At 37.4% G+C, this 13,988-nt stretch overlaps 3 protein-coding genes and 1 long non-coding RNA gene across 4 annotated transcripts; 2 read left to right on the top strand and 2 right to left on the bottom strand.

Annotated features, from left to right (window-relative positions):
- Nucleotides 1-6: 6 nt before the first annotated feature.
- LOC109827435 (translin-associated protein X) lies at nucleotides 7-5,206 on the top strand. The gene is made up of 7 exons (XM_020394447.1): nucleotides 7-64; nucleotides 177-307; nucleotides 991-1,070; nucleotides 1,708-1,849; nucleotides 1,927-2,076; nucleotides 2,164-2,365; nucleotides 4,763-5,206. Exons 1-7 carry the CDS (start codon nucleotides 28-30, stop codon nucleotides 4,861-4,863), a joined length of 843 nt encoding a protein of 280 aa, XP_020250036.1. The 5' UTR covers nucleotides 7-27; the 3' UTR covers nucleotides 4,864-5,206.
- A 764-nt stretch (nucleotides 5,207-5,970) lies between these two features.
- On the top strand, nucleotides 5,971-6,485 carry LOC109827442. Its single transcript, XR_002243434.1, has 3 exons — nucleotides 5,971-6,047; nucleotides 6,138-6,293; nucleotides 6,394-6,485. It is a non-coding gene; the product is annotated as an uncharacterized LOC109827442 (long non-coding RNA).
- Nucleotides 6,486-6,666: 181 nt separating this feature from the next.
- LOC109827440 lies at nucleotides 6,667-10,619 on the bottom strand. Its single transcript, XM_020394451.1, has 2 exons — nucleotides 9,062-10,619; nucleotides 6,667-7,372 (listed from the first exon to the last, which is right to left on the bottom strand). Exons 1-2 carry the CDS (start codon nucleotides 9,170-9,172, stop codon nucleotides 7,112-7,114), a joined length of 372 nt encoding a protein of 123 aa, XP_020250040.1. The 5' UTR covers nucleotides 9,173-10,619; the 3' UTR covers nucleotides 6,667-7,111.
- LOC109827445 lies at nucleotides 10,232-13,819 on the bottom strand. Its single transcript, XM_020394455.1, has 3 exons — nucleotides 13,008-13,819; nucleotides 10,338-12,544; nucleotides 10,232-10,257 (listed from the first exon to the last, which is right to left on the bottom strand). Exons 2-3 carry the CDS (start codon nucleotides 12,532-12,534, stop codon nucleotides 10,232-10,234), a joined length of 2,223 nt encoding a protein of 740 aa, XP_020250044.1. The 5' UTR covers nucleotides 12,535-12,544; nucleotides 13,008-13,819.
- Nucleotides 13,820-13,988: the final 169 nt, after the last annotated feature.

Below are 13,988 nucleotides of genomic sequence, written 5' to 3'. Positions count from 1 at the left end.
AGCGGTTGTGGTAGTAAGCTGCTGCTCATGGCATCCAGAGCCCACCACCGACCCCCAAATCAATGTAAAACCCTAATTTCTCTTCGTATTTTATTTTGTTATAAACCCTAAACCAAAAAAACAAGGAAAAAGCTCACATTTTTTCGCACCTTTTTTCGTCGGGGGGGAATTGACAGTTTCAGGGGCTTCATCGTCGATTCTCAGCGATCCTACTGCGAAGAAGTCGAGGACGATGTCTGCTAGCGAGTCGTCGCCATCGCCCATGAGAGCGGAGTTCGCCAAGCACACCGCCTACCTCAATGAGCTCGTAAGTTTTAACAACTGTAGATCGCTGCCTGTTGATGAGATGGCCGGCAAATTTTAATCTCTCCTTTTTCTCAGCATCAATGATCTTTAGTCGGTTGATGAACAAGAGAGATTTTTTAGTGGGGGGAAATGTGAAATTTAATTTAAGAGATCGGTTCTGATAGGAAGTTCATCACTTGTTAAAATGGAAACTGAAAAAAAAGAAAAAGAAAAGAACTTCATGGTAGTGGCCTGGGTAAAAAAGAGCGACTTTGTTCATACTGTGCTGTTCTAGGTGTAATTCTCTGTGGGTAGAATATACATGCCTGTTCTCCTTGCATTCCCTTTTACGCCTTCCCTCGCTCACTTTACTCTTCCGCACCCGATAGCACGTGCGTTTACCCCGTACGCCCTCCTTCCAAGTTCAAAAATTGGTGTTGGGCTATTCCATTTTAGTAATATGGCATCTATTCGACACCCTTGCATCCTGGCCAAACAGGTGGTTTCCAGTACGGCGGGCAATGTGGTATCCAAAGGAGACCCCATCCCGGCGTTGTTTATTGCTCCAATAGAGGACCTTTCGGGGGGTCACCTGTTCTCGACTGGCATGGCATTCATAACTTCTTTGCGTCGCTATGCACGCATCAGAAGGAAATTTGTGTTTGTCTTTAATATTGTCTATTTGCTACTGGTTTGCATTTGCAGAACGACAAGAGGGAGAGAATTGTAAAGGCTAGTCGTGATGTCACCATGAACAGCAAAAAGGTCATATTCCAGGTCCACAGGTAGGCTTAACACAATTGTTTATGTGTGAGCTTGATTAAGCAGCATATTTTCCACATAGTATCAATTCAAGCATGAGATTGGAGATACGTTAACACAATTTATAATGATACCAGCCATAGATAAGTCTGCTAGCCAAATAGATAACTTGAGAGTTGAGTGGTTATAATCTGAAATTTATTGCTAAACTTAATTTGCTTTGTCAGGGCTTCTATTCATCCGTAAAAAAAAGGATGGTCATTTAAAAAGATCTTCATTTATTTATTCCCGTGAGAAAATCAACCGGTTTGAATATCTAGGTTCTTCGATTTGTCCTCTAAATACATATTTAGGAGATGGGGTTACCAACCCAAATCCATTATCCTATTTACGAAGGAGCTTAATTAGCTCCCAGAAAACCCAGAGATAAAAGCTGATTGAAACTTGACCAAGTCCTGTCGTTTCTGATGTGGACTGAAATTTCTTGCTCTTTATAAATAAAAAAGTTTAGATAATTTTTGTAACTAAATTTAAAAATAATATTTTTCTAAGAAAAGAATGCCAATGTCATAGTAATATTTCATGCACTTATTATAATGACCTTCACTAGCAGTCTTACTGCTTTTTTGATGCCGAGACTCCAGCTTTCTTGTACTCCAGGCTCAATAAGGATAACAAAGATGAAGTTTTAACAAAGGCGGAAAAAGATCTTGCCGCAGTGACTGATCAATTTATGTCAAGATTAGTAAATGAACTGAAAGGTGCCGATTTTTGGAAACTCAGACGAGCTTATACTTTCGCTGTTAGCACCTTTCCCTTTACTTCTTTCTTTTTGAAAATATAAAATAGCAGTTTCTAACAGTTAAACAACTGCTGCAGATTCAAGAGTATGTTGAAGCTGCAGCCTTCTGTAAGTTCTGCAAAACTGGAAGCCTCCTGAACCTCGCTGAGATTAATGCTACTCTGCGACCGCTAAGTGACAAATATCCTGAGCCCCTGCAGATTAATGTTCTTGACTACCTTTTGGGGGTAATAGTTTAATTTTTCTTTTTCTGTTTAATATACTTTTCTCTTTTGGGGGTAATTGTTTTATTTTTCTTTTCTCTTTTGGTTTAGCTTGCAGATGTGACTGGAGAGCTTATGCGACTGGCCATTGGTCGAATATCAGATGGGGAAGTTGAATATGCTGAGAAAATATGTAGATTTGTGAGGGACATATACAGGGAGCTAACCCTTCTAGTACCCCTTATGGATGATAATGTTGAAATGAAGAAAAAAATGGAGGTGATGCTTCAAAGTGTAGTGAAGATTGAAAACGGTATTTTTTTTTTCTCCTTTTCTCGAGTTAATTGTTATCAGTGTTTCTCATGCACCAGGCTAGGTTTCTTAAGATTTGTGTCGAGCATTTGTCAATGGACTAGCCCCGAAATATTGCTTCTTTTTCTTCCTCTTCTATCTAATTTTAATCCATTCTGTGTCACTCTGATTAGTCATTGAAAACATCTTAGCTTGGTGTTCTATAGTTTTAAGCCTTATATTTAACATTATCTTAACACGATATTGGTTTATTCAATTTCTGTAAAAGAAAATAAAGAATGCTTGAGTTATTTTCATTGGTTGTTTTATGAGAATTAGTAAGGAGATTAAAGCTTAGATTTAGATGCATCAGTCTATGATGGTATTCTAGGCATCTATGAAAAGTTTGGACTGAGCACTTTAGAGAACAAGATACTATACATATTAATATAGTCAGAAAGATGAAGTGAAAACCTCCAATGATCCAATCATATAATAGTTGAAAATCCAAAGGAATTGAATCCACTAAAATCATAAATACACAGAAAAAAGAATGATTTTATTAAAATGGCCTGATGCACTTAAAGTTATTAAAATTTTCACTTATATACCCTCAACTAGTTTATGGCAGCACTTATTTACCCTAAAGCTTTTAAAACTTGCACTTAAATACTTTAAAGTTTTTAAAACGTGCACTTAAATGTCCTAAAGTTGCACTTAAATGTCCTAAAGTTTTTAAAACTTGCACTTAAATGTCCTCAAGTTTGCATAACTGTGGGCATTTAAGTGCAAGTTATAAAAACTTTAGGCGCTTAGGGTATCTAAGTACAAGTTTTAAAAACTTCAGGACATTTAAGTACCAAAACAAGTGAGGATAAGTTCAAAGTAGGGAAACTGTAGGGCATTTAAGTGCAATTAAGCCTATTGAAATTTTATTAATATCAATCTGCCAAATGATAACAACAAATGTTCTTTCATGTATCTAAGCGTTCTGCCAAATGATACTACGAACTCTTCAGTGATCACATCCCCCACATTATTCCATACCACAATTAAGTTTCTTGAAAGCTGAAACCATTGATTTTTGCCGTCATCATCTTATAATAAAAGGACATGAGAGCAAAGGTTTATGAATGTGGTGATAGTTGTCATGCATGTTACATTTATGATCTTTGTATCATAGTTATTGTAAAATTTCTAAAAGAACATTTGCTTTCAGCATTACCTCATTTGTATAAGTTTCGATAATTGAGGCAATCAATCATTCCTTGCAACCTTGTTATTGAACCATTTGATGATGAGTGAGTTTCTTCTTCTGCATACATTTATAAATACCTGTCCATAACAAGGTAAGTTAAAACTAGTAAATGAATATCTAAAAATGTCATAAACCACATGACTTTCTATGAAAATGGAATTTTTTTTTTAATTACGGATATCTTTTTACATGGGAGAGACTTTGATAAGGTTGCTATTAGTTTTGGAATCAGGATGAATGGTGACGTCGGCTTGTTAACCACGCTATTTTCAGGTATTCCATGGGAAGTAGAAGAGCTCCGTGCATCAATAGCTTTCTTCGTATTATTGTTTTTAACTTTGGCTACCATGATTTCTCCCTTTTTATCATAGATAAAAGGAAAGAAAAGTATAAATATCAATTTGTATGGTGCAAAAAATTACCGATACAGTGAAGCGTTTAGTTTTTATTTTGCTAGTTTTCTTGATATTTGAATGGAACTTTCTCATCTATTTATAATTGATTAAAAATCTAAAAAGTGCTTACCCGATAAAATTGAATGGAACTTTCTCATCTTCAATTTAATATAAATACCTACATTATCTAAATTCATACAAATGCTATAAAAGATCATGCAAACTAATTTTTGCAACAAAATTGAGGTGTATTAGAATAACAGTAAGTGAGAAAAGAGAGAAGCTAAAGATCTTATATTTGCTCTTACCTTTCTACCCTTTGTTGGATGTGCGGCAGATGGCACCAAACGATGTATTGATTAATGATATTTATAACAGATAGTTGAGACACAATTGATTGCTAAAGTTACCAAATTATACCTCAAGTTTCAAAATTAGGACCCTCAAGAGCCAAATTCCAAAAATATCATGCAATGTTCATGTAACTAATTTAATATTTTCTGTTGCTCCGCAAGTTTCGTTCTACATGATTTATAAGGTTCAGATGTAATTTTTGCAAAACCCTCAAAGTTCACGGGGGTTTGTGAAATTTACCCCCTTATCCTTTGGCAGTAATGTATGATTACGATTTGCTATTTGTGATATATTAAGCATATTATTTTGTGTTGGAGTAACTATTTGCACCTGTTATCTACTAAATAATAGTCAATTCCTGTGTTTGCCAGAAAAGTAACCTGGGGATTTATTTGTTTTGTTCAAACTGCAGCTTGTTATAGTGTTCATGTGAGAGGGTCAGAGTACATTCCTTTGCTTGGTACGAGTGATCCAGATTATTCCTTCTTCAGTGCTCCAGATATTGATGCGTGAGTCGTTTCCACTGAAGGAGAATCTTCTCCTTGAGGACATACAATGACCTCTAGCGGTAACTTTGTAGGTTGCTGGCTGCAAAAATGCTCATGTAACTTTGGTGAAATTACCTGCAGAGGTCGAAACTTGGACTTCCTATATTCTGACCTTAAGTTTGAACTTGTTTCTTTCATGGTATTCTTTTTTGAGCTTTTGTGAAGCGGTAGAGAGGGAGCGTTGAGAGAGAATGCAGGATGCATGTACAAAACATGAAGAAATTTGTTCCGAGTTTATGCAGAATGGAGTGTTGTTAGCTGTAATTGTTTTCCTCGTAGCAAATGGATGTGGTTTTGATTTCAGTTAAGCTGAGATTATGCTTAGCCTGTTCAATTAATCTTACATTTTTTGATGCTTAAGCTTTTTCGTTCTCCTCTTATTTGTTTATTTATTAGGGGGATACTTTGCAAGAGTGAAACCAAACAGGAGGTTCGATGAGAATGCATCCGTAAAAAAAAAATAGATATGCTAGGGGCACACCTCCAACCACAACCTCAACCACATCTCCTCTCTCTCTATAGTGCATTGGGATCCACATGAAATTGTTTAATTTCACGTGGGTCCCAATGTACTATATATATAGAGAGAGAGGATGTGTGGTTGGGGCCTGGGGGTGTGCCCCTATCACTACTAAAAAAAAAAAGAATGTTTTCTTGATGTCTTGATGTCAACATCTGTGCATCTATTTAGAGGTAAATTTTGGGGACTAATACTATTTGGAAGGCATTAGTTATTGCAATGATTTTTACAAATATCTATAGTTGAAAGGCATAGGCAGTAAACTGCTTTTTTCTCCCCCTGCATAATTAGTGAAGTGGTGAATTAGAAAATAGGTTTAGTAACAATGTTCTCCCAGTGCTATGGCGTGCATGGAGGATATCGGTACCATAACTTCGATAAATTTGTGGTGGTGGTGGATTTTGAAGTGGTACCATAACTTCGATAAATTTGTGGTGGTGGTGGATTTTGAAGCTACTTGCGAGAAGGACAAGAAGATAAATCCTCAAGAAATCATCGAATTCCCTTCTGTTATAGTCAGTGCATCGAGTGGAGGAGCCGAAGCTGCGTTTCAAACATACGTCAGGCCTCAATACCATCCCATTCTCACTGATTACTGCAGAGTGCTTACTGGCATTCAACAATTTCAGGTTTGTTCTATGATCCCTCTCTCTTCAAGTGTGTATTGGCGTCTCCATTTTTTAGATATGAGGTCCCTTTAATCTTTCATATTTTTAAAGGTTAATTGCGTATAGACCCGCTGTAGCATTGTGTTGTGACATTTATAACCCCTTAACAAAGATGAGAGGTAACGAATGCCAGAGTGTGACGCTACAAAGGGTCTACGTTCGATCAACCACATTGTCGATGCAGTCTCCTGAATAACCGAACAATTTGTATAAGTTGCTTCATCTGTTTTTTCTTCTTTTTTCTTCCACTACCCCCGTCCAATTTCTCAACTTTCGTCGGGTTAATGATATACTTATGAATTGGCAGGTGGACGGTGGTCGTAGTCTGTTTGAAGCGCTACTCATGCACGATAAATGGTTGGAATCAAAAGGAGTTGAGCAGAGTAAGTTTGCTGTGGTGACATGGGGAGATTGGGTTTGCCGTACTATGTTGAATTCTGAGTGCGGATTGAAAGGAATCAGAAAGCCTCCATACTTCAGTAGGTGAGGTCTCGAGACTTTTTTTTTAAGCCGCGGTTTTTCTAAATTTACGCATTAAAATACTTTTGTATTTTTCACATTGGACTCCCAAATCTTCATATATGTAAGTTACAGAGTTCATTGAGGCTAGATAACCTCCGACAACTTAATATAAAATGTTAATGTACATAGTTTCATAAAGAAACAAACTAGGTCAAAATACAAGGTGTTACAACATGTGAGAAAGATATATTTCCTTACTCCATAGAATCCTCTGAAAGGCTTGATCCCTCAGTCTCATGCACCCATGCAACACTGCAGGGGGGAAATGCGTTATCTAGGATTCTACACAATCCCAGACGAATCGTGCTTAAGACGTGAATCTAGAAAAACCTTTTTCTGAAGGAGCATGCAAATTCTGTCGGGTCCTGGAGCAAAATATTGATTGCCACCCACAACAATCGAAGCATCTTCAGGCGAACTTCAGTAGCATCATCCGTGACTCCAGTCAACCCACCATCAAATTCCTACTCCCTCCATCTCAAGTTCCCATCTGAGTTCATTCATCATTCCTCCATCTCACCGTTCTGATCCATTGAACCATTTTCAGGTGGTAAATTCCCTACATCACCATCCTCCACTGACATATTAATATCCTCAACCCGGTTCTCAGAATCCTGAACCTGTGGTGGTAAATTCCCTTTATCACCATTTTCTACAGACATATTAGTATCCTCAACCCCGTTCTCAGAATCCTGAATCTGAGGTCCATCTGCATGGGGGATGGGCTCTTGAGGTGCTCCATACCGATGGATCATTAATTGGGCCTGTCAGGAAACAAATATCACGAAGAACAACCATTAGTGGAAATTTTTGAATATGAAAATAAGGCATCAAAATGAACATAGTGAATAATCCATAATCTATCATAGAGTTCTTAAAGCTTATTTGAACATGGCCCTCTAAAGGACGAAGTCCATTTGCTTGTATGTGTGTGTACAAAAAGATGAACCGAAACCGTCGACCATAACATGATCCAATATGAAGCTCCAGCGTTATTTAGACGGTTTTAAAGAATCAAGTAGCCTGTGTACCTGCGCATGTGTGTGCATGTGCATTGTCCCAACCATTAGTTTTGTTTTGTCTTTTAACTTACAATTCCTAATTGAGGTGCTCATTACACAGGTTGACCCAACCATTAGTTTTGTTTTGTCTTTTAACTTACAATTCCTAATTGAGGTGCTCATTACACAGGTTGACCGAATACAAGATGGGTTACTTTTCAAACTACTCTATAAATTATTTTCCGGCGGTTGATTTCACTAAATTATGGTAGACAGAAGTGGAACTGTTATTTTTTCTTAAAATGCATAGCTGTTACAGTTAAGGAGCTGCAATTAGTTCATACCTAGATATTATGAAAGATGCAAAATAGTTTATGTTTGATGTCATTCACATACGGGTCAAAGCTGTAAAAGTAGAGAAATATATGCACAAAACATGTAGCCTCTGTGAAAGTAGATAACTACATCACAAAGTAGACATACTAAGATAATACGTGTATGATTTTGATTATGGATTGCCACTACAGTAATGGTGTTTCCACAACTAGACAGTTACAAGCCACAAATGAAAAAATTGAAGCCGCAGCCAAATTTATTTAAAATAAATAAATTCAAATGTGTCTTCAGGTTTCACTTCCAAAATTTTGGAAAATGCTAGATGGACAATATGCTATTACAATTTGGTATTACAGACATTAACGAAATGATACAACTAATCCTAAATCTTTTAATTCTGTTACTGATATAGCAGATTCAACTGAGACATATATATAACAAGTTAGGTGTTACTCATATTGAGAATAAAATTAGGACGAATTGTTTTAGATGGTTTGAGCATTACAGAATACAGGCCAATGAATCCTCCAGTGAGGAGAAATAATAGAATTGTAGCCAGTGAGGCCTTAAGGGCATAGAACTGTGGTAAATGAACCAATAAGAAACAGATGGACCTTAACAGACTTAAATGGAGGCAATCAAGAAAGTTTAACTGTAATAACTGCATTTATTATCAAGTAACAACCATGTTTTCCACCATTTAATAGCTGAAGTCAACTGTTGAATTTGAAACTTGATGTCTGTACACACACTGATAATCCTGCGCTTCCAGCATGATAAATCTATCTTATTACAACAGCAAGGTTAAATGTTGCAAACCACTGGTGTACAAAAAATATATATAAAGAAATTAAAAGAAATTGTTGAAGCAAGCAACAACCTTTTGATGATTCTACTACAAATTTATTAAAATAAAACGAATACGGAAATATTACAACGAAAAACAAAACTTAATTTACATATCCTAAATGTCCAGATACAGCATATTCAGTTCAGTCTGTTTTATTCAGCACATGCTGAAATTTAACTGGACAAAATTAGCTAAGAAAACTATTATTATATTGATAAAGCAACAGAAATAATGAATAACCAATTGGAATCTTCAAGAGAAAATACCTGGGACAGCTGATGCATCCTGAAACCAACCAAGCTTTCCATCTCCTGGATGTCATTAACAAAATGAATCCGTCCTGTTTCTCCAACAAGCCGCTCAGTGAAAGGACTCATCTCATCTAGATGCAATGCTAGGCGTTCGGGTCTCTGAAGCAAAAGCTGAAAGGTAGGCTGTAACTCATAGCACTGTTCAAATAGAGAACGCTGGCAAGCTGTTGTTATTTACTACAGTAGTTTAATACTTGTTAATATATAAGTTGGTTAGAATGACTGCCATATAATTAAATATGAAGTTTACGCCAAGCTGTTGTGATTCACAACTAGATAGATTCACAACTAGATAACTACTAAATGAATATATGATATAACTCAGCTAGACGAGGGTCGAATTGCTGAATTTAAATTCTATGACTAGAGTCATAGAAAAGTACCTCCGCAATCCAGAAAAAAGAACACAATAAATCTCTTGAGCTCGTTAAAAAAAAAGAAATCTATTATAGCATTAACAAAATTAGTTGAATATGCTCCAGTTGAGCTAACAAAGATCCATAACTCATATCCGGTTCAAAATTACAAGATATTTGGGTATCAATGTTTTATAATGAAAAACGTGATGAATGAATCAGCTTGCCAGAAAAGTTAGCAATCCATATATCTTCAAACTTTGCATGAAGAAAAATAATTCTAAATCAAATCCCGTTATACCAAATCCAATTATATGCAGGATCTGAATATCAGCCTATTTAAGGGTGCATTATTGGCAACTGACAATACAAAATTATACAAAGTACAATGAACTAAAAAGTCGGTTGAAGGGTAACAAATTTGTCAAGGGTTTCGCGGCAAGACACTGTTTCTGGATGCTCCCAGCCATAAATAACTTCCTTGATGCTGACAGCTGTTCTGCAAAGCCTCTCTCCGATGTCATATACGCCACCTCTTAGCATAATCTTTGCCCTTGTTTCTAAAAGAGTCGCTCTCAAGTGTGCGAATTTTCGGTAAAGTAGCGGGTTAGATTGTAAAGTTGATATAGAACCTGAACTCCTTAAACATGATGAATTAATGTGGTTATTATTGGCTTCATCCAGGAAAGAATTTTCTAGTTCCTCAAATTTTTCTGTAGCAAGGCGAAGAAGCTCTAGAACAGCATTGCAACGGAAGTATGTAATAAAACTATGCATTGCAAGAGGGAGGACAAACTGCTCGACGAATGATAGAAGATCATCAATTGAGATATTGATGATTTCATGATTAGTATCAAATTTGAAGAGTAAGAAACATGCAGCCCATATATGCTCCGTGTGTTGTGGGGTGAACGCTTGAAACTTTATTGCTCGCACAACTGAATGAGCAATTCCACTATTGCCTTTTTTGTAGGCATGCAACTTAACAATATCATGGAAAGAAATGTGATCTATTTTAGTAGTAGACTTAGCAATTCGCAATCTCAAGAGCATAGCCAAAACCTCAACCTCTGAAATTTTTCCACATGGTGTTTCTATACACATGCACATAGGCATACATTGAGACTTCAACCAAAACCGAGAATTGTGATGCTCTCTTGAAGGTATACACATGCACATAGGCATACATTGAGACTTCAACCAAAACCGAGAATTGTGATGCTCTCTTGAAGGCTCTTTTGCAGCCAAAGTTAAAATTGGTACAGGTATCGGTGAAGGGGCAAATAAGACACTAGCTTGAACTATCCGCAATGCTAACTTACTTAGTTCTTGATTGCATAATGACAAGCAAAATTCCAATAACTGTCCGAGGAAAGGATTACACTTCAATATAAGATCTTCCCCTTTATTCCATGTCACTTCTTTGTAAGGCATACTATTAATTGCATCAATGAGTTTTGATGGTTTCATTGCAAACTCAGAAAGTACAGCTCCTACAAGTTCTAGACCAAAAGGAAGCCTCCCTACTTTCTCCTCGAGAATCCTCAGTGCATTAGCATCTTCTGTGCCAAGATCAACAGTGCTTCTATTCATTAAAATCATCGCCTCTGCGCTAGACAAGTACAAAAGCCTCATGGGTTTGATATCCATGATTTTAGGCAAATGGGTGGAGATTAAAACATGGGTCGCCCCTCCAAAACGAGGGAAGAGCTCTTTTATAGTCCTTCCATCCCACCAATCCTTCTCCCTCTCTAAGTTATCAATCACTAGTAGGTACGGGATGTCCCGTGAAAGTTCCTTCCTTACCCTTCTAATTGCCTCATCTTCCATGTCTTCTAAGCTTTGTGGCCCTTTCTTGTCGGAAGAAAGCTTGTTCACCGTATCTGTATCGATTCCTAGGAGAGGAAGTAGCTTCATATAATTATGACGAAGATACCTTGATTCCCCACCGACCCATAAGATCATCTTGTACCTCTGAGAAAAGCTATATGCATATTCTAGTAAAAGCTCCGTCTTTCCAATGCCAGAGTCACCGGAGACACATGCTATCCCCTTTCCATATTCTAAATTTACTTTTCTTGGTTCGCCTTGTGCTTTGATCTCCTCCACATACTCTTTCTGCACTAATGGCTCTTTGCACTTTCTCCTCCTCTCCTCAGATTCTTTCACAACTCTTTCTCTCATCACCACCTTAGCCATTCTTTGCCTTCTTTGATTTCTACTCTCTTCGCGTTCTCCTTCAACATCTCCAAACAATAGCAACTCGAGCTCAAGAAGCTCTTTGCTTCTACCAACAAAATTAGAATTTCGAGGGAAAGGAAACTCCTCAGCCGCCATATTCCTCCAACTCTTCACCCTCTCCACTACTCTCCTCCTCCCCAACTCCGATCCAAAAATAACCACAGCCTCCGATACACAATCCCTCAAATTACTAGCATTAGCCTCCAATTTTAAATTCAGCCGTGAAAGCCCATTTACAGCCTCCCTCCATTCAACTTCCAAATCACCACATACCTCCCATAACCTACCCCCAAATCTCTCCCACACATCCCCTCTCTTTTCAATGATATCTCTAGGAATGCACTCAACTTGAGCAAGCCCAAAGAATATTGGTACCAACTTCTTCTTCTCCAAAAAGAATCGAATCTCCTCCATACTATAAGGGCACGAGAACGATTTCTCATTGACCACCACAACCCCAAATGAAGCCGCATCCATCACTGACCTCGCAACACCATGATCATAAGCACTCCTACACTGACTTCGATCAATCACAAAGCAAGAAACGCCTTGCATCTCAAGCTCAGCCTGAAGCCACCTAACGAACCGAACCATCGTAGGCCGCTTTCTACAAGAAGTAACCCCAATATACACATCATAGCTCCTCATCCTAGGAGACATAAATCTGGTATCGTCATCTGTGAAAGTTTGATCAACGGAATGCCCCAATGGATGAATCGTCGAAGGGAGGATCGGAGGGTCGTCAAATGGGGAAATGGGCACATGGGTATTGCCCAGTTGAGATTGGCTATCTGATGGGGTGAAGGATTGTGCAGCAGAGTGGAAGCTCATTTTTTTCAAACTGCACAGAAATAAAAAGTGAAAAACGTAGATTAGATTTCAATTATTAATAGCATACACTCACGATTTGATCGGTATGATTGGAAAAAAAAACAGAAAACAGTTAGGATCTGAGATCCTCTAAATTATGTGAATTCCCTAACACCCAAATCTGCTTATAGTCAACACCGGTTCATCAAATTAACCAAAAATTAATGAAGAAGGATTGAAACAAACTTCTTATTTCTTTGGATATTGAAGGCTCCCTTCGCAATTACTATTACTGTTATTGTATGATTGTTACTATAATATTTGTATTATTTCTCTAAATTGAGCCATGCTGCTTTAAATTGATTGATGACCATCCACACCTCAAAAATATTTACTTCTATAAATCAAGAAGCAGCAGAAATACAAGATGAAGCTTATGATTTGACGAAGAGAAATTAATTGGAGGAGATCGTGTAAGTAAACCTGTTACGTACCTGGAGACTGAAGCTTGATGATTCTCGAAGCCCACGCGAAAATTAGATTTTTCAGCTTCTTCTGTTAATAATAACAAATCGTGGGGATTTCTTTTCTTTTCTTTTCTTTTTTTTTTTAATTTTTCAATGGAAGCGCTAGGCTTTCTATAGGGTAGAGCCGAGAGGAATCTTAGTACCGGTTAAGGAATCTAATTTGCTGTTGATAGATTTGGGAACTTTGTCAGCAGATCCTTTCCTATTTAGGGTTTCTTTTTCAAAATAACCGCGCTTAATCGATGCTAATTAGATGTCAAATTTGGAATAGTATTTTCCCGATTCCCTAAAATTCGAAACTTTCCGGTCGGTCGCTCGGGGATTCCTAATTAATAGCTTGACGTGCTATTTTTATTGATGATTTTCCTCCCGAGCTGCGTGCGATTAATTAACGCTTTGAATTATCGATGCTAATTATTTTAGTTATTAGAGTAGCAAGTTTTTACAGGAAGGAAATCAAACTCCAGGAGGCTCAATAAAAGGAGCATAGCATGCTATTAAAACATGTTGCAGTTTCTTCCTATGATATGATGAGAGAAGAAAATAACAACAATAATCAAATGTGAGAAGAAAATTTGCTCTTTTTTATCAATTGCATTACCATCAAGTGTGAGCTGGAGGAATGTTCCTATGCTCCCCTCAATTTCATGAAAACAAAGGAAATTGAAGTTCTTTCAAGCTGCAGTTATATGCAGGATCTGAAGATCAGCCTATTTAAGGGTGCGTTATTGGCAACTGACGGTACAAAATTATACAAAGTACAATGAACTAAGAAGTCGGTTGAAGGGTAAACAAATTTGTCAAGGGTTTCGCGGCAAGACACTGTTTCTGGATGCTCCCGGCCATAAATAACTTCCTTGATGCTGACAGCTGTTCTGCAAAGCCTCTCTCCGATGTCATATACGCCACCCCTCAGCATAATCTTTGCCCTTGTTTCTAAAAGAGTTG

This window comes from Asparagus officinalis, unplaced genomic scaffold (assembly GCF_001876935.1).
Source record: "Asparagus officinalis unplaced genomic scaffold, Aspof.V1 AsparagusV1_Un212, whole genome shotgun sequence".
NCBI classification, from domain to species: Eukaryota; Viridiplantae; Streptophyta; class Magnoliopsida; order Asparagales; family Asparagaceae; genus Asparagus; species Asparagus officinalis.
This window is presented reverse-complemented; position numbering and strand designations above follow the sequence as displayed.

Excerpts from the sequence above, each read along its gene's own strand:
- LOC109827435 (XM_020394447.1), top strand. The coding sequence starts at position 28 with ATGGCATCCAGAGCCCACCACCGACCCCCAAATCAAT. Across the intron at positions 1,850-1,926 it reads GACGAGCTTATACTTTCGCT|ATTCAAGAGTATGTTGAAGC; the intron begins GTTAGCACCTTT and ends CAACTGCTGCAG. Across the intron at positions 2,366-4,762 it reads TGTAGTGAAGATTGAAAACG|CTTGTTATAGTGTTCATGTG; the intron begins GTATTTTTTTTT and ends TTCAAACTGCAG.
- LOC109827440 (XM_020394451.1), bottom strand. The coding sequence starts at position 9,172 with ATGAGTCCTTTCACTGAGCGGCTTGTTGGAGAAACAGGACGGATTCAT. Across the intron at positions 7,373-9,061 it reads GGATGCATCAGCTGTCCCAG|GCCCAATTAATGATCCATCG; the intron begins GTATTTTCTCTT and ends GTTTCCTGACAG.
- LOC109827445 (XM_020394455.1), bottom strand. The coding sequence starts at position 12,534 with ATGAGCTTCCACTCTGCTGCACAATCCTTCACCCCATCAGATAGCCAA. Across the intron at positions 10,258-10,337 it reads GGAGCATATATGGGCTGCAT|TTTGTCCTCCCTCTTGCAAT; the intron begins GTTTCTTACTCT and ends TTCGTCGAGCAG.